General features: G+C 43.1%; 1 protein-coding gene across 1 annotated transcript; it reads left to right on the plus strand.

The window, feature by feature from the left end:
* The first annotated feature begins 283 nt into the window (after positions 1-283).
* Positions 284-25575, plus strand: LOC120531838 (cytochrome b reductase 1). The gene is made up of 4 exons (XM_039757616.1): positions 284-551; positions 8201-8409; positions 13093-13247; positions 18340-25575. Exons 1-4 carry the CDS (start codon positions 365-367, stop codon positions 18620-18622), a joined length of 834 nt encoding a protein of 277 aa, XP_039613550.1. The 5' UTR covers positions 284-364; the 3' UTR covers positions 18623-25575.
* The last annotated feature ends 728 nt before the right edge of the window (positions 25576-26303 follow it).

Consider the following 26303-nt stretch of genomic DNA (forward strand, 5'->3'; position numbering starts at 1 on the left):
TTTTCTCCGAGGTCTCAATACGAAATGACGACCGGTGCTTCACACGTCCACGCGAGCCGCTCACAAGTATGAGTGACACCCGACACACGTGATCGCGTTCGTCTTAAAGTTCTCTTAGAATTCGCTTCAGTTCACCCCTAGGCAGCCGTCTTAATGAGCGGCATCAGTGGCGTGCTGTGCTCACGACCCCACTACAAAGCCCCCTTTCTGTGCGAGGCGGTGTGGCCGCGTCGGCTCTGCCCCTCCCCGCCCGCAGGAATGTCTCAGGCGCGCCTGCCAAGCTGATCGCCTGCCTCCGTCCGTCCCTCACTCCCTCCTTCATCCTGATAGTCACGGGGGCTCAGGCGTCGTGCGGGCAGCGGCGATGGAAAACTACCGCAAGTTTCTGCTCCTGCTGGCCTTGTCCGTGCTCATCGGCTTCGTCTCGGTCCTCTTTGTCCTCGTGTGGGTATTCAAGTGGAGGGAAGGGCTCGGATGGGACGGTGGCGCAGCCGAATTCAACTGGCACCCCGTTCTCGCAGTGACCGGGTTCATATTCATCCAGGGGATCGGTACGTGGCCGCCGCTCGACATCTTTGGTTTTCTTTCGCTAACTTTTCTTTCATTTGCTTGTTTCTGGACTTGCGACGCGGAAAAACACAGCTGACGATCGGAATTTAAACAGGAAAACTCATAACGGCGGATAGGGGGTTGGGGTGGAGGTCCGCGGGTGAGCGTCGAGGGGCGGCGCAAACTTCAAAACCGTAAACACCGGGCAGCTGGCGTGGTCTGGCAGTGCAACAAGGGGCGGCCAGGACACAGGGAGGGGCTGTTATCGAGACCTCCAAGATGTTGCTTAGCACGGAGAAGGGCACGCCTGATTTGTCTTCATTCAGTTAAGTTTTCTAACAATGACTTTATGTTTATTAATGATAGAAAAGTTCTTAATTCAATTCTAAGTTCCAAATGTATTCATTTATATAGTGCCTTGCACATGTCTATCAATCTATTCATGTATGTATATAGTGCCTTTCACATATCTGTCCGTCTTCCTATGATATAGTGCCTCATCTATCTATCTATCTATCTATCTATCTATCTATCTATCTATCTATCTATATAGTGCCTTTCACATCTATCTATCTATCTATCTATCTATCTATCTATCTATCTATCTATATAGTGCCTTTCACATCTATCTATCTATCTATCTATCTATATAGTGCCTTTCACATCTATCTATCTATCTTATAGTGCCTTTCACATCTATCTATCTATCTATCTATCTATCTATATAGTGCCTTTCACATCTATCTATCTATCTGTCTATATAGTGCCTTTTACATGATCCCATAAACACCATAAGTGACTCTACTCCATTGGACCCTTGATCAAGACCCTTCACCTGCAGTTGCTCCATCCCACGTATGACATTAATCTGCATCCAGCCCTGTAAGCAGTTCCTCCAGCTCTCGGGTTAGTGGCAGGATTGTCACTCCAGCCACCGTTAAACCCTCACACTGTCCCAGTGTGGTGCTGAGGTGTCACCCACTGCACTCGGGTCCCAATCTGGGTGGTTCATTGTGTGGCGGGTGCAGCAACGTGCTATCAGCACATGCTCCGAACCTCCCCACTTACATGCCAATCTATTTTTTTATATAGTGCCTTTCACATATCTTTCTCTCTCATCACTTCAGTACACCTTCAGCCCATTACAAGTGGGCATTCTACCTCACATCAATGATCTCAATCAGTTCTCGTGGCTTTCAGGCTTGATGTGCAAGAATTAGATGATGATGGTCATGTGGACATCTGGCCTTCAATCCATCAATGTAGGGGCTGCATGGTGCTTTGATCAGGTGGTGGTGGCGCAGAACAGCAGCACAGAAAACCAAAAAAAGAACAGCAGAGAAAGTAGGGGTTAGTATGGATTGTAGAGCCATGAAAAAAAGAATAATTAAATGCATATACAGAATATCAGGGTTACACTAAAATGTAGCTATGAGAAAGCCATGTTACAATAATGAGTTTGTAGAAGTTTTTTAAAGTGCTCTACCGTATCAGCCTGGTGAATTTCTATCGGTCAGCTATTCAGATTTGAGGTGCCTAACAGCAGAAGGCTGCCCACCTCGCCACTTCTTTTAAGTTTAGCTCTTGGAATTCTAAGCAGACACTCATTTGAGGATCTAAGGTTACAATTTGGAGTGTAAGGTGAGAGGCATTCTGAAATATAAGATGGAGCAGATTGTATTTTGAAGTCAATTCTAAATGGCACAGGTAACCAGTGTAGTGACGCTAGGACTGGGGTGAGGTGCTCAGATTTTCTTTTCCTAGTTAAAGAGTAAAAGAGCTAAAAAGTATTTCAAATGTTAGGCCAGCTTGTTTGATGAAAGTAAATAACTCTAAAGATCTGTTTTGTTTATCCAGCCAAGGGATGTTACACAGCATCTCCAAAATATTTATAGCGTAGTGTCTGCTAAGACTGGTGTGATGTGCTCTGATTTTATTTTCCTAGTTAAGATTCTGGCAGCCTCGTTGTAATCGATTGATGTCTTTTTTGGGTCATCCTGAGAGGAGTGGGGCAGCATGGTGGCGCAGTGGTAGCCCTGCTGCCTCACAGTTAGGAGACCCGGGTTCGCTTCCCAGGTCCTCCCTGCGTGGAGTTTGCATGTTCTCCCCGTGTCTGCGTGGGTTTCCTCCCACAGTCCAAAGGCATGCAGGTTAGGTAGACTGGCGGTTCTAAATTGTCCCTAGTGTGTGTTTGTGTGTGTCCTGAGGTGGGTTGGCACCCTGCCCAGGATTGGTTCCTGCCTTGTGCCCTGTGTTGGCTGGGATTGGCTCCAGCAGACCCCTGTGACCCTGTGTTCGGATTCAACGGGTTGGGAAATGGATGGATGGCTGGATGATAGGAGTGCGTTACAGTAATCTAGTCGACTGAAAACAAAAGCGTGAACTAATTTTTCAGCATCGTGCAAAGCTATAAGGGACCTAACTTTTTCTATATTTCTTAAGTGAAAAAATGATGTCCTAGTGATCTGATTAATATGTGATTTAAAATTCAGGTTAGAGTCAATAATTACCGCTAAATTCTTTACCTCTGTCTTGACTTTTAAGCCTAATGGATCAAGTTGATTTCTAATACCCTCGTTATATCCATTTTTGCCAATCACTAAGACAGGAATCTCCAACTCCAGTCCTGGAGGGCCCCAGAGGCTGCAGGTTTTCATTCTGACCCTTTGAATGAACTGTTTTTGCTGCTAATTAACTTCTTTTGAATTCATTTTAATTGACTTGGTTTTTTTTTAAGATTTATTCCGTGGAATTTCTTCGACATTCCTCTGAATTGCTTCTTTTCTTTCTTTAAACAGAAATGACACGTGAAGTGATGGAGCCAACAGACAACCAACTAAGTCAGGGTCTCAAACGCCAACCAATTTCACTCCAAGCAGTTGCTTAATCAGGCGCCGATTTTCATTGTTAATTAAACCCGTTCTTTAATTCGATGGCTTGTTGCTGCTCTCATCGTGCAATAGCAGACATTTCCAACATTGTTGATTTTCTCTTTTCTAAGAGCTCTGTTAAAATGTTTTGTGGACCTGAGCAGATCAACATTCCTGAGACCTTCATCTTTCTTTATTTTCAGATATTGTATGATGGACACCAGTTATTTTGGCTCATTTTGTATCTCATTATTGTTTGGCTGCTAATTAAGGAAAAAGAAACAATTAAGGGGTCTGAGTCTTCAAAAGGGCAGCACGGTGGCACAGTGGGTAGCCCTGCTGCCTCACAGTAAGGAGACCCAGGTTCGCTTCCCAGGTCCTCCCTGCATGGAGTTTGCATGTTCTCCCTGTGTCTGCGTGGTTTTCCTCCCACAGTCCAAAGACATGCAGGTTAGGTGCACTGGCGATTCTAAATTGTCCCTCGTGTGTGCTTGGTGTGTGAGTGTGTGTGCCCTGTGGTTGGCTGGTGCCCTGCCCGGGAATTTGTTCCTGCCTTGTCGCCTGTGTTGGCTGGGATTGGCTCCAGCAGACCCCCATGACCCTGTAGTTAGGATATAGCGGGTTAGATAATGGATGGATGGAGTCTTCAAGAGTAAATCAATTATAATGAATAAATTAAAGAACGGGTTTAATTAACAACAAGACTCGGCATCTAATTAAGCAACTGTTTGGAGTGAAATTGGTTGGAGTTTGAGGCCCTGACTTAGTTGGTTGTCTGTTGGTTCACTCACTTCATGTTTCATTTCTGTTTAAGGAAAGAAAAGAAGAAATTCAGGGGAACAAATCTTAAAAAAAAATAAAAATGAATTCAAAAGAAGTTCATTAGCAGCAAAAACAGGTCACCGATTAAGAAAGGGCTTAGAATGAAAACTGCAGCCACGGTAGCCCACCAGGACCGGAATTTGAGATCCCTGAAGTAAGATTTCTGTTTTCTCCTTATGTAGTTTGAGATAATTACTACTCATCCATTCAGAAACACAAGTAAGACATTGGGGGTCAGTGAATCAAGAGAGTCGGGGTCATCAGGTGCTATTGATAAATACAGTTGTGTGTCGTAAGCATAGCTGTGGTAGCTCACGTTATGCTTTGAGATAATCTGACCTGATGAAGGCATGGAGATCGAGAAGAGCAGCGGACCACAGAGATCCTTGTGGACCACCATATAGAATATCAGGTGTCTCTGACGTATAATTACCTCAACTAACAAAGAATTTTCTACCTGTTAAGTAAGACTCGAACCAATTTAAGACCTTTACTATTTACTATTACTACTACTAATAATAATACATTTTGTTTAATAGGCACCTTTGTTAACACTCAAGGTCACCTTACAATGAAATTAAACAACATTAATAAAATAAAAACAAAGAGAATGATAAATCAAAAAGCAATAAGGTAGGCAGGTAGTAGCAAACACACAAAGATAACAGGCAGTAACTGTGTTAAATTCATAATTAGTATGCCAGTTTGAAAAGATAAGGTTTGGGGACAGTTTTAAAATATGTTATTGAGTCAAATTGACGTAAATGAGAGGAAAGAGAATTCCAGAGTTGAGGAGCACAATGGCAGAATGCTCGAGCTCTCATAGAAAAGAGTTTGATGTGCGGTACAGAAAGTAAAGCTAGAGATGAGGATCTGGGGAGCGAGAGTATGATGAGCTTTAAATACGTTAAGAGCAGTATTGAGTATTGTATTCGGTAGTAAACACGGAGCCAGTGAAGTTGAGAGGGAATCGGTGTGATATGTTCAGTGGATTTACAACAGCAGGTTATTATCCTAGCAGCAGAATTTTGAATAAGTTGTAAGCGATGGATACGTTTTAAGTGCAGTTTTGAACTGTGTTATTGAGTCGAGTTCACGAATATGAGAAGGAGGAGAATTCCAAAGTCAAGGAGCACAATGGCAGAATGCTCGAGCTCTCATAGAACAGAGTTTGATGTGCGGTACAGAAAGTAAAGCTAGAGATGAGGATCTGAGGGAGCGAGAAGGAGGGTGAGTCTGTAGGAGATCAGTGAGGTATGGAGCCAGTGAAGTTGAGAAAGAATCTAATAATAATAATATATTTTATTTAATAGGCGCCTTTCTTAACACTCAAGGTCACCTTACAATGAAATTAAACAACATTAATAAAATAAAAACAAAGAGAATGATAAATCAAAAAGCAATAAGGTAGGCAGGTAGTAGCAAACACAAAAAGATAACAGGCAGTAACTGTGTTAAATTCATAATTAGTATGCCAGTTTGAAAAGACAAGTTTTGAGGACAGTTTTAAAATATGTTATTGAGTCAAATTGACGTAAATGAGAGGAAAGAGAATTTCAAAGTCGAGGAGCAGAATGCTCGAGCTCCCATAGAACAGAGTTTGATGTGCGGTACAGAAAGTAAAGGTAGAGATGAGGATCTGAGGGAGCGAGAAGGAGGGTGAGTCTGTAGGAGATCAGTGAGGTATGGAGCCAGTGAAGTTGAGAGAGAATCGGGGTGATATGTTCAGTGGATTTACAACAGCAGGTTATTATCCTAGCAGCAGAATTTTGAATAAGTTGTAAGCAATGGATACGTTTTAAGTGCAGTTTTAAACTGTGTTATTGAGTCGAGTTCATGAATATGAGAAGGAGAAAAAGTCCAAACTCGAGGAGCACAATGGCAGAATGCTCGAGCTCTCATAGAACAGAGTTTGATGTGCGGTACAGAAAGTAAAGCTAGAGATGAGGATCTGAGGGAGCGAGAAGGAGGGTGAGTCTGTAGGAGATCAGTGAGGTATGGAGCCAGTGAAGTTGAGAGAGAATCGGGGTGATATGTTCAGTGGATTTACAACAGCAGGTTATTATCCTAGCAGCAGAATTTTGAATAAGTTGTAAGCAATGGATACGTTTTAAGTGCAGTTTTAAACTGTGTTATTGAGTCGAGTTCATGAATATGAGAAGGAGAAAAAGTCCAAACTCGAGGAGCACAATGGCAGAATGCTCGAGCTCTCATAGAAAAGAGTTTGATGTGCGGTACAGAAAGTAAAGCTAGAGATGAGGATCTGAGGGAGCAAGATTATGATGAGCTTTAAATACATTAAGAGCAGTATTGAGTATTGTATTCGGTAGTAAACACGGAGCCAGTGAAGTTGAGAGGGAATCGGTGTGATATGTTCAGTGGATTTACAACAGCAGGTTATTATCCTAGCAGCAGAATTTTGAATAAGTTGTAAGCGATGGATACGTTTTAAGTGCAGTTTTGAACTGTGTTATTGAGTCGAGTTCACGAATATGAGAAGGAGGAGAATTCCAAAGTCAAGGAGCACAATGGCAGAATGCTTGAGCTCTCATAGAACAGAGTTTGATGTGTGGTACAGAAAGTAAAGCTAGAGATGAGGATCTGAGGGAGCGAGAAGGAGGGTGAGTCTGTAGGAGATCAGTGAGGTATGGAGCCAGTGAAGTTGAGAGAGAATCGGGGTGATATGTTCAGTGGATTTACAACAGCAGGTTATTATCCTAGCAGCAGAATTTTGAATAGGTTGTAAGCGATGGATACGTTTTAAGTGCAGTTTTAAACTGTGTTATTGAGTCGAGTTGACAGATATGAGGGCAAAGAGAATTCCAGAGTTGTAGAGCACAATGGCAGAATGCTCGAGCTCTCATAGAATAGAGTTTGATGTGCGATACAAGAATAAGTTGTAAGCGATGGATACATTTTTGTGGGATGCCAGGCAGAAGAGCATTACAGTAATCTATACGTGAGGTGACTCGGGCATTAACCAATACTTCAGTACTGTGTGGCATAAGAACAGGACGAAGTCTAGAAATGTTTCGGAGATGGAAGAAGGCAGTCCGAGAAATGTTACTTATATGGGACAAGAAAGAGAGGGTACTGTCTAGAATTACACCCAGGCTCTTAACCTGGGAAGAGATGTTTGTGTTAATATTGTTAATTAAAATGGAAGAACAGTCAGCCTTAGTAAGTGTAGATTTAGAACCAATGAGGAGCACCTCAAATTTATTGCTGTTTAATTGGAGAAAGTTGTGAGTCATCCATGACTTTATGTGATGTCGACAGGCCAGAAGAGCAATTGGAGGGTAAACAGAAGTGGATTTAGTGGATAGATATAGCTTTGTGTCATCAGCGTGACAATGAAATTTAATACCATGGTGCCAAAAGATATTACCTATTGGGAAGATATGAATGAGAAAAAGAAGCGGCCCCAAAACAGAGCCCTGCCGTTCTGAGAGGCCCTCCCATTGGCTATGGCGATTTCTAAGAATATTGTGATCGATGGTATCAAATGTGGCATTCGGATCTGAGAGGATGAGAACAGAAACACGGCCTCTGTCCACATTTACACACAAGTCATTGACACCTTTAACTTGCTCAGTTTCTGTACTTTGATTTGTTCTGAAAACCTACTGGAACTCGTGAAGAACAGCAAACAGGCTGTTGAACGTTTGTGAGACATTAGAGAGGAAGCTCATTAGAAACCCGGTGTGTTTAAGAGTCATAAAGCAGTTAAGTATGAAGCGGTCACCATTAATGGGTACTCACACATGCCGTGCAGGTCACGTGAAGATGATTTGGCCTGCAGAAGGCAGAGTGTGACGGTCACTTGAAGGTGGACGTGTCACTGCACAAGACAGTTGGCATTAGTCCTGCAGGTTTGAGGTTTGTTTCAAACTAGAAATGTTAATTGACCTCCCAAACCGTTTTTAATTTACTGACTTTGCTCGTTTCTCTCGTTTTAGCCATTGTGGTGTATCGCTTGCCCTGGACGTGGAGATGCAGTAAACCCATGATGAAGAGCATCCATGCCGGACTGAATGCTCTGGCATTTACCTTGATGGTCATCTCGGCTGTGGCCGTCTTTGACTTCCACAATGCGAAGAGCATCCCCAACATGTACAGCTTACACAGCTGGATCGGCCTGTCGGTGGTCATCCTGCACTCCATTCAGGTCAGTGCCTTGGGGGCCGCGAGATGATCCTTAGTCAGCCAGTGTGTCTGTGTGATTCAACCGCGCCACGTCACCGGCATCTGCCGTGTTTCATGGTGACAGGCCACACATGCAGGGACTTCAGAACGCACTGGGACCCCCGTCACTCTCTCTGCACACTTTATGCTGTTGTGGATTTTGTTTTAAATGGAGAAATTTGTGGTAATGTTGCCCATTGATCTACTCTCGGTAACCCATAATGGCAAAGGGAAAGCTTATTAAAAAAATCAAAATGGAAATCTCTCCTTGATAGAAGTAGTCATAAACAAACACACACACACACAATGATCAGCCACTACATTAAAACCCCCCCGCCTAATATGGTGTAGGTACCCCTCCAAAACAGCTCTGACCCATCAGAGTGCGGACTCCTCAAGACCCCTGAAGGTGTCCTGTGGTACACTATATTGCCAGAAGTATTGGGACGGCTGCCTTCACACACACATGACCTTTAATGCCATCCCATTCTTAATACATAGTCTTTAATATGGAGTTGGCCCACCGTTTGCAGCTCTAACAGCTTCAACTCTTCTGAGAAGGCTTTCCACGAGGTGTTGGAGTGTGGTGATGGGAATTTGTGACCAGGAGAGCATTTTTTGAGGTCAGGCAGTGATGCTGGACGAGAAGGCCTGGCTCGCTCGCTGTCTCCACTCAAATTCATCTCAAAGGTGTTCTAGTGGGCTAAGGTCAGTCAAGTTCCTCCACACCAAACTCACTCCTCCATTTCTTTATAGACCTTGCTTTATTGCACTGGTGTGTGTGCGCAGTCATGTTGCCATCACCAAACTGTTCCCACAACGTTGGGAGCATGACACTGTCCAAAATGGCTTTGTATGCTGAAGCATTAAGAGTTCCTTTTACTGGAACTAAAGGGCCAAGCCCAACCCCTGAAAAACAACCCCACACCATAATCCCCCCTCCACCAAACTTTACACTTGCAATGCAGTCAGGCGAGTACCGTTCTCGTGGCCAATGCCAAACGCAGTCTCGTCCATCGGATTGCGTGATTCGTCACTCCAGATGACACATCTGCGCTGTTCTTGAGTCCAGTGGCAGGGGGCATTACACCACTGCATCCGGTGCTTTGCATTGCACTTGGTGATGTCAGGCTTGGATGCAGCTGCTCAGCCATGGAGACCCATTCCATGAAGCTCTCTCTCTACACACTGATCTTGAGCTTTTAGGGGTCTGTAGTTATTGACTCTGCAGAAAGTTGGCAACTCCTGCACACCTCAGCATACGCTGTCCTCGCTCTGTGATTTTACGTGGCCACCACTTTGGTGTCTGAGTTGCTGTTGTTCCCAACTGCTTCCACTTTCTTATAATACCACTAACAGTTGACCGTGGAATATTTAGTAGTGAGGACATTTCACAAATGGACTTATTGCACAGGTGGCATCCTATCACGATACCACGCTTGAATTCACTGAGCTCCTTCTTTCACAAACGTTTGTAGAAGCCATCTGCATGCCCAGGTGCTCGAGTTTATACACCTGTGGCCATGGAAGTGACTGGAACATCTGAATTCAATGATTTGGAGGGGGTCCCAACACTTTTGCTAATAAACTTTCTGCCACCAAGATTTTAGCAGCAGGTCCTTTAGGTCCCGTTAGTTGTGAGGTGGGGTCTCCACGGATCGGACTTGATTTCCCAGCACATCTCGCAGATGCTCGACCGGATTGAGATCTCGGGAATGTGGAGGTCAAAGTCTTGGTCATGCTTCTCAAAGCATTCCTGAACAAGTTTTCCATTGTGGCAGGACACGTTATCCTGCTGAAAGAGGCCATATAGAAAAATGTATTCTTGAAATTGGTAATCTCTACGCAAAAGTACCGGGCTATTCAAAATGAAAGAGCTGATTTCAAACAAACTGCGTAAGACAGAAACACATTCTGGATAGAGGAAAGTTCAAAGTTTAAAAGCCCACCTAAAAGTAGCAGTGAATGCTACCGAGCGCCGTTTCTCGTTTATAGTAAAATGGCGACAACGCCACAAGAGAAATCATTTTGTGTGTTGCAGTTTGCGAAGTGTGAGTCCTTTGTTCAAGTGCAACGCGAATTCCGCCGACGGTTCAACAAACAGCCACCTCGTCATCAGCAAATTTCCGAGTGGCATAAAATATTAGCAGAAGAAGGTTGAATATGCAAACGTAAAAGCACTGGTCGTCATGCAAGATGGTGCCCGTCTTGGAGGTCGGGCGTTACCTGAACGGCACCATTCCAGGACGATGGATTGGAAGAGGTGGACAACAAGATCTTGCTCATTGTCCATGGCCTCCCAGGTCTCCAGACCTTAACCCCTGCCATTTTTATCTATGAGGGTACAATAAAGAAAGAGTGTTTGTTCCACCTATGCCCACTAGTCTTCAAGATCTGCAACATCGAATTGAGGAAGCTGTGAATTCAGTAACTTAGGACCAGTTGACTCGAGTGTGGCAAGAAATGGTCTACCGTTTTGATGTTTGTCACGCTACACATGGTGCTCTTGTTGAGTGCATGCAACCTCAAGGACCATAAGGCCAGACTTTGAACTTTTCTCTCTCCAGTGATGTGTGGAATGTGTTTCTGTCTTATACAGTCTATTTGAAATACATTTTTGAAATCTGCTCCTTCATTTTGAATAGCTCTGTGTTATACGCACATGAAAAAAGTAAATACTACATTTCACTAAACATTAAGATGTAAGAGTTAGGATGAAAAAGATTTATGCCTGCATATTTTTGGGTGGTGCAGTTAGGAGACCCAGGTTTACTTCCCAGGTCCTCCCTACATGGAGTTTGCATGTTCTCCCCGTGTCTGCATGGGTTTCTTCCCACAGTCCAAACGCATGCAGGTTAGGCGCATTGGCAATTCTAAATTGTCCTTAGTGTGTGCTTGGTGTGTGTGTTTGTGTGTGCCCTGCGGTGGGCTGGCACCCTGTCCGGGATTTGTTCCTGCCTTGCACCCTGTGTTGGCTGGGATTGGCTCTAGCAGACCCCCATGACCCTGTAATTAGGATATAGCGGGTTGGATAATGACTGACTGACTGACTGACTGACTGACTGACTGACTACATATTTTTTATTATTCTGTATGAGCTGGAAACCACCAATAGTTCATAAGCCAAAGGTTAGACGTGCAGGAGAGTTGGAGAAAGATGGGCCCCTCGCTTAGAGAGAGAATGTGAACTGCTTGGCTGTAAATAAAGGTAGCAAGCGCTAAGCTATTAGGGAGTAAGGACAGGCCTTGTCAGACAGATAGGATGGACAGAGAGGGGTTTGACACCCCCTCACCCCCTCAGAAATAATCATGGACTTAATTAGGGGCAGAACTAGAGCAGGGGGATGTTAGATGAGGATGATTAATGACTTGTGTGGCCTTCTTCTTTTGGCTGCTCCCGTTAGCTGTTGCCACAGTGGATCATCTTCTTCCATATCTTTCTGTCCTCGTCATCTTGTTCTGTCACACCCATCACCTGCATGTCCTCTCTCACCACATCCATAAACCTTCTCTTAGGCCTTCCTCTTTTCCTCTTCACTGGCAGCTCTATCCTTAGCATCCTTCTCCCAATATACCCAGCATCTCTCCTCTGCACACGTCCACACCAACGCCATCTCGCCTCTCTGACGTTGTCTCCTAACCGTCCCACCTGAGCTGACCCTCTAATGTCCTCATTTCTAATCCTGTCCATCCTCGTCACCCCACAATGCAAATCTTTGCATCTTTAACTCTACCACCACCAGCTCTGTCTCCTGCTTTCTGGTCAGTGCCACCGTCTCCAGCCCATATAACATAGCTGGTCTCACTACCGTCCTGTAGACCTTCCCTTTCACTCTTGCTGATACCCGTCTGTCACAAATCACTCCTGACACTCTTCTCCACCCACTCCACCCTGCCTGCACTCTCTTCTTCACTTCTCTTCCACAATCCCCATTACTCTGTACTGTTGATCCCAAGTATTTAAACTCATCCACCTTCACCAACTCTACTCCCTTCATCCTCATCATTCCACTGACCTTCCTCTCGTTCACACATGTGTATTCTGTTGTTTCTACTGACCTTCATTCCTCTCCTCTCTAGAGCAGATCTCCACCTCTCCAGGGTCTCCTCAACCTGCTCCCTACTCTCGCTACAGATCACAATGTCATCAGCAAACATCACAGTCAACGATGACTCCTGTCTAATCTCGCCTGCCAACCTGTCCATCACCGTGTGATAAGAACTGTAATAAATGTAAGAGCTGCTCAAGGCTGCTCACATTTTCCATCTTAATTGAGTCTTTATGTGCGCCGTACAGTAAATCTCGATTCCTCTGCCTGTCCTGTGACTCCGAGTGCCTTCTTTTGGGCTGAGGGTGCCTGCACCAGCCTGCTTCAACAGCCACTGCCATCAGGGAATGGCATGAAGGGGTGTATGTGGTCTGTATGTTCAGATAGGTGGTCCGTGTCAAAGTGACATCCCCATGAAAGGTTTTCCCAGCAGTACATTGTCCAGAGCTTTCTTTCTTCCAATAGTGCATCCTGCTGCCACATACAGTAAATGACTCTCAGCCCACGGTGGGACTACATGCCTGGGAGGGACCCGGGTGGTGACCCTCTGACCGCGAGTGTGACATTTTCTACATTACACCTCATTCATCGCCTTCTTTTCTCCTTTCGTTCCTCAGCTGCTTCTTGGGGTCTGCATTTATCTTCTCCCCAGCGCCCCTGCCTTCATCCGGACAGCTGCCATGCCTCTTCACGTGTACAGCGGCATTTTCATTTTTGGAGCCGCCATTGCCACCGCTTTGATGGGGATTACTGAAAAGCTGATTTTTTCTCTGTAAGTAAATTCTCGCTGAGGCAGGTTTGCATGTTCTCCCTGTGCTTGGGAGTGTTTTCCTCTGGAGCTGCCCTGCTCTCCCCGTATCCCAGAGACGTGGATGTGACGTTTAATTGTCTCCTTGTGAATGTGGCCGAGTGCGTGTGATTAGCTCAAGCGGTTTTATTGTCATACCATCTGTACAGCGTATTGCAGCATACAGTGGCACGAAATATTAAAGCCCTGGACTGCGGTGTAACATTCACATAAACACAGGACACGTGCAAGGCAGGTAAGGAACTACACTACGATACATAAAGGATAAGTAAATAAATAATAAATAGTTAATGAATAGATAGCAATACATTGAATTGAGAGAGAGGAGAGGTTCGGAGCACACACTCTGATACAGCGCATTGCTGCACCCACCACATAGATAGACAGATAGAACTGAAAGGCACTATATGATAGATAGAGAGATAGATGTGAAAGGTACTCTGTCGATGCACCTTTGGCAGCAATTCCAGCCTCAAGTCTTTTTGAATATGATGCCACCAGCTTGGCACACCTATTCTTGGCCAGTTTTGCCCATTCCTCTTTGCAGCACCTCTCAAGCTCCATCAGGTTGGATGGGAAGCGTCGGTGCAGCCATTCTAAGATCTCTCCAGAGATGTTCAATCGGATTCAAGTCTGGGCTCTGGCTGGGCCACTCAAGGACATTCACAGAGTTGTCCTGAAGCCACTCCTTTGATATCTTGGCTGTGTGCTTAGGGTCGTTGTCCTGCTGAAAGATGAACCGTCGCCCCAGTCTGAGGTCAAGAGCGCTCTGGAGCAGGTTTTCATCCAGGATGTCTCTGTATGTTGCTGCAGTCATCTTTCCCTTTATCCTGACTAGTCTCCCAGTTCCTGCCGCTGAAAAACATCCCCACAGCATGATGCTGCCACCACCATGCTTCACTGTAGGGATGGTATTGGCCTGGTGATGAGCGGTGCCTGGTTTCCTCCAAACGTGGCGCCTGGCATTCACACCAAAGAGTTCAATCTTTGTCTCCTCAGACCAGAGAATTTTGTTTCTCATGGTCTGAGAGTCCTTCAGGTGCCTTTTGGCAAACTCCAGGCAGGCTGCCATGTGCCTTTTACTAAGGAGTGACTTCCCTCTGGCCACTCTACCATACCAGATTGATTGGTGGATTGCTGTAGAGATGGTTGTCCTTCTGGAAGGTTCTCCTCTCTCCACAGCTCTGACAGAGTGACCATCGGGTTCTTGGTCACCTCCCTGACTAAGGCCCTTCTCCCCCGATCGCTCAGTTTAGATGGCCAGCCAGCTCTAGGAAGAGTCCTGGTGGTTTCGAACTTCTTCCACTTACGGATGATGGAGGCCACTGTGCTCATTGGGACCTTCAAAGCAGCAGAAATTTTTCTGTAACCTTCCCCAGATTTGTGCCTCGGGACAATCCTGTCTCGGAGGTCTACAGAGAATTCCTTTGACTTCATGCTTGGTTTGTGCTCTGACATGAACTGTCAACTGTGGGACCTTCTATAGACAGGTGTGTGCCTTTCCAAATCATGTCACATCAACTGTTTGTGGACTCCAATGAAGCTGCAGAAACATCTCAAGGATGATCAGGGGAAACGGGATGCACCTGAGCTCAATTTGGAGCTTCATGGCAAAGGCTGTGAATACTTATGTACATGTGCTTTCTCAATGTTTTTATTTTTAATAAATTTGCAAAAACGTCAAGTAAACTTTTTCACGTTGTCATTATGGGGTGTTGTGTGTAGAATTCTGTGGAAAAAATTAATTTAATCCATTTTGGAATAAGGCTGTAACATAACAAAATGTGGAAAAAGTGATGCGCTGTGAATACTTTCCTGATGCACTGTAGATAGATAGATAAATAGATAGATAGACAGATATGAAAGGCACTATATAATAGAGAGATACTCTATTAATCCCAAGGGGAAATTCACATACTCCAGCACCGGCGTACTGATAAAAAACAATATTAAGTTAAAGAGTGATAACAATGAAGGTATAACAGACAATAACTTTGTATAATTTTAGCGTTTACTCCCGGGTGGAATTGTAGAGTCGCATAGTATGGGTGAGGAACGATCTCCTCAGTCTGTCAGTGGACTAGGACGGTGACCGCAGTCTGTCGCTGAAGCTGCTCCTCTGTCTGGAGATGATCCTGATCAGTGGATGCAGTGGATTGTCCATAATTAACAGGAGCCGGCTCAGCGCCCGTCGCTCTGCCACGGATGTAAAACCAACATGACAAACCAACTCAAGATCCCAGATTAGGACCTGAGTGTAGCCATGTAACGGGTGATACCTCAGCACCACACTAGTTCAGATGACGTGGAACCAGTGTGAGGTTTTTTTATGTTGGCTGGAGTGCCAATTCTGCCTCCAAACCCCAGGATTTTCCCTGCAGGTTGGAGGGCCTACATGCAGGGCTAGATGCAGATTAACGTCATACCCAGGACGGAGCAATTGCAGGTTAAGGGTCTTGCTCAAGGGCCCAACAGAGCAGAGTCCCTTTTGGGATTTACAGGATTCGAACCAGCAACCTTCCGATTGTCAGTGCAGAACCCTAGTCGCAGAGCCAGCACTCTGTCAGCACATTGAATTGGATAGAAATAAATAAATAAATAATAACAACAACAACTACTAATAAAAACAACAGTAATAACAAACGTAACAAAGGTACTGCATATAAATAAACGACTAGTGGGGGATCTGAGGGCAGCTCCGAGTTCAGAGTTAGGACCGCCAAAGGGTAGAAGCTGTTATAGAACTGGTTTGGATGCCACAGAACCTTCTGCCAGATGGAAGTGGGACAAAAGGCATTGGGACTTTTTTTTTTAGGAAGTGGGGACTTGCTAGAAACTCAGGAACGTTTGCAGCATTCCGTTCACAGGAACACTGGACATTTTTACATCCTGGTAGTTATTTTTTTTTTTTTTGCTCCTACTCCACACTTTTCGTTCATCTAGAAACTATTGTGGGCGTGGCTTGAGTGAGTAATTGTGCTGATTGGTTGACCATAAGCCCTGGCGCCACTTTACAAATCAGTTTGTAGTTTGGACTTTGATGTTGCAACTTCACACTTCGTGCCACATAACTCTTCATAGCCGCCTGCCTGGTGTGCCGTGTTATCCAACGCTTTGAAACAATGGGCTGCCCCCCCGATGAACTCCCGAATGCGCCACACTTCACACCACATCACTCTTCTTTGCATAAAGGTTACACTTCCTGTTGCAACACACAAAATTAGGGGCCGGGGACCCCAAGTGGCTTAAAACAACCACATTGTACAGGAACTCATTGGATCCTGGAAACAAACTTCTTGTAGTGGAAAAGCATCTGAAGAGGCGGTTAGTGAGGTGTGAGTGGTCCTTCACAATGCCACAGAGAATATAATGGTACTTAATGGAGGGAAGAGACGTCCCACTGATCTTTTTTGGCAATATTAACTATGCATTGTAGGACCTCACGATCAGAGACAGAAACCAGACAGTGTTGCAGCAGGTCAGAGCACTCTCGATGGTGCCCGTGTAGAATAAGGTGAGAATGGGTACAGGTAGGCTGGTCTTCTTCAGCTGACAAAGGAAGTGAAGACGCTGCCACGTTTTTTGTCTATCAAACCGGTGAAGTTTTGATTACCAGTCAACAGTTCATATCGTTGCGCCACTGAAGCAGTCGTCGTAAATGCGTGTCAATGCGTTTCTGCAGTTATATTTTTCAATAAAAGTGCGCTTGTTCTGTTATATTTTATGCGTTTGTGAAAGTGTTTCTTTGATATTTGGACTTCAGGCTTCACACATTGGCACGGTAGCGCAGTGGTAGCGCTGCTGCCTCGCAGTTAGGAGACCGGGTTCGCTTCCGGGTCCTCCCTGTGTGGAGTTTGCATGTTCTCCCCGTGTCTGCGTGGGTTTCCTCCGGGCACTCCGGTTTCCTCCCACAGTCCAAAGACATGCCGGTTAGGTGCATTGGCGGTTCTAAATTGGCCCTGGTGTGTTTGTGTGTGTCCTGTGGTGGGTTGGCACCCTGCCCAGGATTGGTTCCTGCCTTGTGCCCTGTTTTGGCTGGGATTGGCAAAATTGGAAATTTCTATAACAATTACAAATATTTAGATCTCTACTTCTGTCTGGTCACGGCCCCTTTTTAAAAGCAGCGTTGACCTCCTTTGGCCCCAACAGCCCCTGCACTCTCAGCAGAAGACCAATCAGAGCCACTGCAGGGACTGCTGGGAGTTGCAGTATTAATCTCTAGTAGTACCGCTACAGGGTATCGTTTTAGACTATTTCAAGGTCACCGATTTCGAATATGAGGTTATTTTTCAGTTTTGATCCTTCACAAAGGAATCCATGGACTTCTAAGGGTGAAAAATTGGAAATTTCTATAACAATTACAAATATTTAGATCTCTACTTCTGTCTCATGAGATCAATTATTACGTTTTTAATGAGCCCCCTGAATTAAGACGACTTACACTAATTCAGACTTTTCTAAATGTTGTTTTTAGATTAGATTAGATTATTATGTTCTTATTTGCTCTGTTTTTTGTTTCCTTCTTGTCATGCTTGGGTTCACTGCTTATGTTTGTCTGAGGCCACCAAGCACTAATGTCACCCACACAAAGGTGGTAGGCTTACAGGATATTGAGGAGAACAGAAGATGTTTAACAAACGTGAGGAGACCATTCGGTTCATTTGTCGCTCATTTCTTTAGCTCATAGCTGTCCCAGTATCTCGCCCTGATTCTTCTACAAGGTTACTCCTTCAGCTCCATGTCTCTGTAGCTCACCCCACAACTCTTTGCGTAAAGACGTGCTTCCGGACTTCAGTCCTAAATGTACTTCCCCTTAATTTCCAAAGGCATTTTCTTCCCACATTGTGATTTGAGCCCTAGTCATCAGTCTGGAAATGCAGCATCCAGGTATTGCACTACTGATGAGCGATGTTACCTCATGGTATGGCAAAAATGTCAGGTTAGTCGGGTATCGATAAAAGTCCACGTGAAACAACACCCTAATGCTAACTGCCTCCTTTGACTTTACCGTTCTGCTTCGGTTTTGAATGTCTTCATTTTGTTTCTTTCTGCCTAGAAAAGAACCTCCGTACAAAAACTCTCCAGCAGAAGCCGTGTTTGTTAACATGTTGGGCATCTTCATCGTGGTATATGGCGCCCTCATCCTGTGGATGGTCACCCGACCCCAGTGGAAGCGTCCAGGAGAGCAGACGTCTGCCACCAGGGAATCTGGTGCAAATGAGGAGGACTCCACCATGGCCGAGAACGGTGCCTTCGCGAACGCCAATGTGGAGCACGGTGGGGACACACGGAGAAGGAATCTTAAAGTGGATGAGGTGGGGCAAAGGTCCACTATGTGAGATTGGGAAGACAGCGACACGTGGGAAGAGTTCTCCATTAGTGAGTTTGAGGAGATCTCCATACTGGACTCATTTTATAAATGGTGGCGAGTACTGCTTGGAGGTTTTAGTCACGTAATAGATTTGCTTATGGCTGATTCCACATTTGGAGTCATCTTGCATTTATGTGCTAATATATAGAATGGAATACAGTTGGTGCAGCTGGCATACCGTTACTGAACTATCATATTGGACAGACACACGCACCTATACTCATATTAATATTCTCTATGCATAGTTGAAATGAAGATATAGGGCAGTATGTGTGAGTAGGAGTGTGTGTGTGTGCGCGCGTGTACTTCATCTCGCTCTGGGTACGGCTCCTACGTGCGGCCATTGTGTCAAATAGAGTAAGGTCGGATCAATCGTTTGTGTTGTCAAATAATTTGAGGGGTCTGGCCCACAGTCAGGTCTCCCATCACTCCTCTACCCACACCAAGCCGGATGATCGCACATGACACGCATCCAAATCTGTCCACTCGGGCAGATCCCCCAGTTTGCTGTTATTCGTTATCTTCGATTGTATGTGCTACTGTTTTCAATATTTCAGGTTTACAGGATAGGTTTCCTCACAATCATGATATACAGGATATTAATTTGCCACATAAAACTGCAGTCTAAAGCAAAGTGTTTTTTATAGGTTTAGAAATATTTTGTTCTTGCAGCTTACAATAGGGCTGAAGGGTCTTTAGCCTTAAAGCTAATCGAATACGTCCACTTTGAGGCAGCAGAGGGTTCGACTGAAGAAAACGTGCCTTCCGTGCTTATGACACGACCTGGCGATAACGAAAGGAAACTAGAAATACCGCTTTTATCACCGATGCCTGGAACTCTTTTACTTGAGGCAAGAATACATTTCCTTTTCGGTTTTCAGCTCATATCCTCCACTGTGGTGGAGTTCAGACGTAAATGAGAAAGCTGACCAGCACAAAAACAAAGGCATGTCTGAAGCTGTTTAGAGGAATAACGTCTTTTGAGAAAATGGTTTGAAGATGTGCACTTCCAGGATGTAGACATACATTTAAAACTCAAAGCGTTTACAATTTCCCACGAGTCCCTAAGGTTATGGATTTTAGCGCTTAGGTTAGATGTGAACACTCCATGGATGACTGCTGAAGGCCGACGAAGAAATGAAGACGTCTTCCTGATCACCCGTTATTGAAGTCAGCTGCAATTCCAAACTTATTTCAGGCGCGTCACTGCGAAGTGAGCCAAAATGTAGGGCGGTCAAATATTAACAATGGAAATGGGATTAACTAGCAATCTGAACCCTGTGTCGATGAGTGGCGGCAAGGTGGAATAATGAATTTCTGGTGCTGCTTCATGGATCTAACATCATGCGTTTGGATTGTGTCCCCTGGTTGTTGTGCTTGTCGAGTCTCTTGAACTTAGTGTAGTGTTTTCTCTAAATCGTATACAAAGTCACAAAGATAATCTGAAATGACTATTCTAGGTTAGCGTGAATGGGATTGTGCATGGGTGCGTGAGCGTCCGGTATACCTGTGATGGGCTGGAGCCCATTTCTTGCCCTTCACAAAAGTCTAACGCACCAACCGCCTGTGACTGTGAATTGCCTTCTATAACATTCTGCACCATGCGGTACACCAACACTGGAGAAACACGTACCCTCCGTACAGTCGCCTGGATCTCAACACGTGTCAACGCTAAATAAGAAATGAACACCACAAACAGAACAAGAGATCACTATGCAGACTGAATCTGATGAAAGTTGACCATTTGGTCCTTCTGGTTTTGATTGCTTCTCCAGAACTCCATGATTGATGATAGTTGAAAATTCATCCTAATCGACTACTATAACAAAGTGGGCTCATCCTCCAGCACAACTACGTTTTCCAAAGGTGGAAGCAGCACATCCTACTCCTTACAGCAGTGGCACTATTCCTCAGTAGCCATCACTTCTCATTTTCCACAAATTCACCACCCATCGGTGATTATTTGTTACCTCACCGTACCTTCCGCTTGTAAGTTTAGCTCATTTGGCTTCTCCAGTTCTGCTTTCTGTTTTGTTCTTCCTTCTTCAATCTGCTGGAGAACCTCCTCGGTATATTCTGACTCGTTCAAATACGGTTCAGCGATTATGCAAAATGTGTCCTCTTCTTCATAGTCGGACATATTGCAGATTTAACACAATAGCTTATTTGTCGAAATCCTGAAAGAAAACTTACCTGTGAGGAGTTGATTCTCAGAATGAAAATGGCATTCATCAAACGAGCTAGAGCACATGTTCTCAAGCCATTGGTCGTGACTCAAAATGTCGTCTAAATTTGTGTTGTGCATTGTCAAGATTCACAGTAGTACTTAATGTGAAAGGGTCGCATACGGTTTGTGGAGGGTGTTGTGATGGGTCATTGTGAACACCATTGCTCTGCTTTGGCATTCATCGACAATTCTCCAAGGGGTTATGGAATGAGTTATGGACATTCTTTGGGCCAAAGTCACAATTGGCTAGTGAGGGGAAAAAAAAAAGTTTCAGAACCACCGAACAAGAGGAAACCATAACCCAGGGGGATGAAATGTTACCGTCGAGGGAGAGACGCTTGGTTCTCTTTTAAAATGGCTGAATGTCACAGTGTTTGTTTGTTTTTTGTATTCTGTTCTAAAGTGACGTGGATACGCTGATTTACAATATTTGTGCAATTTCAAGACGCGGAATGATATCCAATAATATTCTTGCCATAAAAAATGGTTGTGTGTGGTAAATTTAGGCCTTTTTTCTTGTATGAACCCGTGTACCCTTCAGCCCCGTTATAAGCTGCATGAAGAGACAAGAGATTTTTAAAGTTTCTAACAAAAACGCTTCACTTTAGAGCACAATTGTATATGGCAAATTAGCATATCCCGTGATTGTGAGGAAATAACTTTGACTTAAACAGTAAGACACTTATCCTCTAATAATTTTGCCCTACAATTCTTATTATACAATGACTTCTCTATTACTTTTTAATCTTAAATTGTTTGTTTTTTTAACGTTTTTGTAGCCATTTTCACAATGAGCACCGTAATAGGGAATGATGAATGCAGAATAATATAAGATGCGTTTCATTTATTAAAGTGGTAATGAAGCGTGGAAAGTTGAAAGAATGAAATACGTAACCTTTATTTTTTTGATATATTGTATATATTTGTAGAAAATTAGATATTTTGCAAGACGACTGTAAAAATATTTGTAGTTTTCATGGAGATAAGCTACTCCAGACACGCGTCAGCCGACGCTCCTACCTTCTCGTAGTGCCTGTAAATATTAGAGGATACGGCGGACGTGGATCGTTTGCTTTTATTTTCGACTGACTTTTGTATACTTCTGTTTTTTTTTATTAACTTTATATCTTTCAAGGATTTGTTAGAGACCTGGACGGCGTTAAATCAGAATATGATGCAGATCAGGCTTCTTACATATTCATAGTTTTATTGAACTCTGCTGCCACACTGTTCAAATTTTGTAATAATAATAGTGACAGAAGCAGAAATTAGGTTGAGATGGTTTTAGACAATAAACAGCTTTGTATTTAGTTAATCTCTTAGTCCTTGAGGTTTTTTGTAGAAGGTTTAAAAAGGACAATCCAGACTGTGAACTAAGTTTAGAACTGGAGGGAAAATGGCAGAGTCGAGCTTCCCCTGTAGTTCATCTGTGAGGAGAGTTTCACCAGCAGCTGAATGTCTCTGATCACCCGAGTTTAAAACAAGTGCGCCAACACCAGAGTGGCACCTCCTCTGTGAGGACCATAAGAAAAACGGGCACAGGGAGCTGGAGTTACTGAAAAATCGATGGATCTCTCCCACTTCGAATTCTAAACACCAATAATGGGGATAGGGAATTGGACTTATCAGAAAACTGCTTGATAGTGTGCACAACAAATACAAAGTGCTACAAAACAGAAATCAGGAGTTTGATTGATGGTGTCTCCTTCAGATTCTAAGTTCTAGAGTCAAGGGTGAGGAGTTTGAAAATCGGATGGTGTCCACTTCAAATTCTAAATATCCCAAACTGGGACAAGGAGTTTGAATTATCGAAATATCAATTGATGGCATTCACTTCAAATTATAAATACTAAAAATGGGAATGAGAAGTCGGAATTCTTGAAATATCATTTGACGGTGTCCACTTCAGATCTTAAATGATAACAACAAGAATGAGAAATTCAAATTCTCGAAATAACGATCGACGGTGTCCACTTCAGACCTTAAATGGTAATAACAAGAATGAGAAATTCAAATTCTCGAAATAACGATCGACGGTGTCCACTTCAGATCTTAAATGGTAATAACAATGAGAAATTCTCGAAATAACGATCGACGGTGTCCACTTCAGATCTTAAATGATAATAACAATGAGAAATTCTCAAAATAACGATTGATGGTGTCCACTTCAGATCTTAAATGATAATAACAATGAGAAATTCTCGAAATAACGATCGACGGGGTCCACTTCAGATCTTAAATGGTAATAACAAGAATGAGAAATTCAAATTCTCGAAATAACGATCGACGGAGAATTTGAATTATCAAAGTTTGGATTAATTGTGTTCATTTCAAATTCCAGACACTAAAAACAGGGATGGGCAGTTTGCGTTATCAAAATATCAATTGATAGTATCCACTTCATATCTTAAATGTTAAAAATAAGGATGACAAATTCAGATTCTTGAGCTATTGATTGATAGTGTCGACTTCAGTTTTTAAATGTTAAAAACAGGGATGAGAATTATCGAAAGATTGTGTTCATTTCAAGTTCTAAACACTAAAAACAAGGATGCGAGGTTTGTTTTAATAAAACATCAATTGATAGTATTCACGTCACACCTTAAGTGTTAAAAATAAGGATGAGAAATTCAGATTCTCGAGGTACTGATTGACGGTGTCCACTTCAGATTTGAAATATTGAAAACGAAGATGAATAATCTGAATTATCGAAATTTTCCATTTCAAATTCTAAATACTCAGAATTGCTATGAGGAGTTAGATTTTTTTGAAATATTGATTTTTTTTTCCGTTTTTTTTTTTTATTCTAAACACTAAGGATGGAGATGAGAAGTTTGCATTATTAAAATTTCAATTAATGATATCAAATTCTGATTAGATATGTTAAAAACAGAAATCTGAGTTATCGAAATTTCGATTGACAGCTTCCACGTCAAATTCTAAATACTCAGAATTGGTATGAGGAGTTTGATTTTTTGAAATAGATTGTTTGTTTTCTTTTTTGGTTTTCAAATTCTAAACACTAAGGACAGGGATGAGAAGTTTCCATTATTAAAATTTCAATTAATATTAAATTTCGATTAAATGCATTAAAAACAGGGATGAGAAATTTTAATTATCAAAATATCGATTGATAGTGTCCACTTCTAATTCAATATACTCAAAGCAAAGATGAAGAGTTTGATCTATCGAGATATTCCCTGAAGGCATTCGCTTCAAATTCTCAAGGCTAAGTCAGCATCTTTTGCAAAGCGTTGCCTTTCAGTTAATCGATGTCGACGTCGCCCAGCACTCCCTTGTCTGAACAAACTCCCTAAGATGCTGCGTCTTTTAAAACCAAGTGGCGAATTCTTTTCACCGCCGCCTTTCTCGAGCAGGGGGCACATTCCCAGTTCCAAGTCTTTAACTAACATTTGATTTACTGTTTACTGTCAGTAAAGTAGAAACGAGTCTCCGGCTACATGAACAAGGCACCATTAGCTCCTTAATTAGTGTTGGTTATGCCTTCAAAAAACGGGGTCCCAACACAAACAAGACACAAAGTAAGAGCTCTGGCACAGCAGGGATGCCCCAAAAACATGAGAATATGTTGGGGTTTTTTTTTAAAAAAAAAAAAAAGGTTTCAGAGGTTAAAACATCATATGGTTTGTTTGATTTTTTAATTTGAGGTTTCGAGATGTAAAGCTCTTTTTAGTCCTAAACCCTCACACAGCCACTGCAATTAAAATACCAGTCACTGACACGCTTTGTCGAGCCGCTTATGATGAAATTACACAGAATTTAAGAATTATAAAGATATTTAAAGCATTCACATACTCGACCAAAGTGATGTCACTCCACGTGTCTAGCTGTTCCGTGGTGGGCTTCTTTTGTTCTGCTCTTATATAACACAGACCACCAAGGTGCACCTCTGAGCTCCTCTGACCGCAGCCTCTGTGGTTGTCCTAATCCTGCTGTAGTGTTTTGTAATACATGAATAAAACTTATTTTACCGTGTGTGTCACACTTTTTTATTTATGTATTTTTTTACACTCATTCACATCATTTTAAAACATAATTGTGGGTTGGTTTGACATTCAATTGAAAGAACAACAAAAAAAAAAGGCAGAGGGACCCCTGTGTGAAAACGAAAATCGTTATGGAAGTCCAAAGATGAGGACGACCTCTGCTCCAGACAGACAGGAGGAAGTCAATGAAGGACAAGACGAGGTGGTACACTGCTGTATGGGGTGGGATTTACAGCACACTTAAGAAAACCAAATCCGTTGTAGAATTGGTCTGAGTCTTCACCTCCGGAAAGGGTCTTCTGGGTACGGAGTCGCCGGCTTTGCAGGTGTTGCATCTGAAGAAAAAAAAGACCCAAAATTAAAAGTTATGACTAAGGGCCTGTTTAGAGGGGTTATTTAGCACTAAGCCAAAGAGCGTCTGCGCCGCTTCAAAACTCATTTGCCGTTCTGTTCTATGACGCCATTCACACCTAAACGTTTTAGCAGCGAGCGGTTTAGAAAAACTCCTACAGGCAGCGGTGTTTGAGCATTTTCGGCCAAACGCTTGCTCTGTTGAAATCGATGGTAACACTCAAAAAGAGCTCGTCAAAGAAAACATAAGGATATTTTAGATGCGTTTAAACAAGACGTCAATACCACTTCCTGTATGAAGTAATTTATTGAAACTAAAACACAAAAAAAAAAAAAGGACAACATCATCGTCGTTAAAGCGCGAGTGTGCATCGGTCATCTAGTGGCAGCTATTGAGGGACAGATTCAGGTACGCAGTTTGCTATTGAGTGACTAGAATTCGACAAAAGTTAAAGATATACATTTAGTTTTAAAATCGGGTTGAAATTTACTACAGATGTGTTAACAAATAAGCAGAGTGCTGGCGCCAGGCCAACCCTCGCACTGCCATATTGGACTTTGCAATATCAAAATATCAATTGATGGTGTCCACTTCAGATCGTTAATAGCAGTTATAAGAAATTGTAATTCTCGAAATATTGATTGACGGTGTCCACTTCAGATTTTAAATATTGAAAAGAAAGATGAGAAATCTGAATTATCGAAATATCGATTGACGCTTTCTACTTCAAATTCTCAATAATCAAAAGTGGTATGAGGAGTTTGATTTTTTGAAATATCGATAGTGTTTAGAATTTGAACAAAAAAACACACAAAGGATAGCTTTCAATCGAGTGACTAGAACTCGACAAAAGTTAAAGGGATACATTTAGTTTAAATCGGGTTGAAGTTTACTACAGATGCGTTAACAGATGAGCAGAGTGGTGGTGTCAAGCTGACCCACACAGCGCCATATTGGATGTACATTATGAACTTTGCATTATCGAAATATCAATTGATGGTATCCACTTCAGATCTTAAAATGTTAACAACAAGAATGAGAAATTCAAATTCTGAAAATCACG

Source organism: Polypterus senegalus, chromosome 6 (assembly GCF_016835505.1).
Source record: "Polypterus senegalus isolate Bchr_013 chromosome 6, ASM1683550v1, whole genome shotgun sequence".
In the NCBI taxonomy this organism is placed as follows: Eukaryota; Metazoa; Chordata; class Cladistia; order Polypteriformes; family Polypteridae; genus Polypterus; species Polypterus senegalus.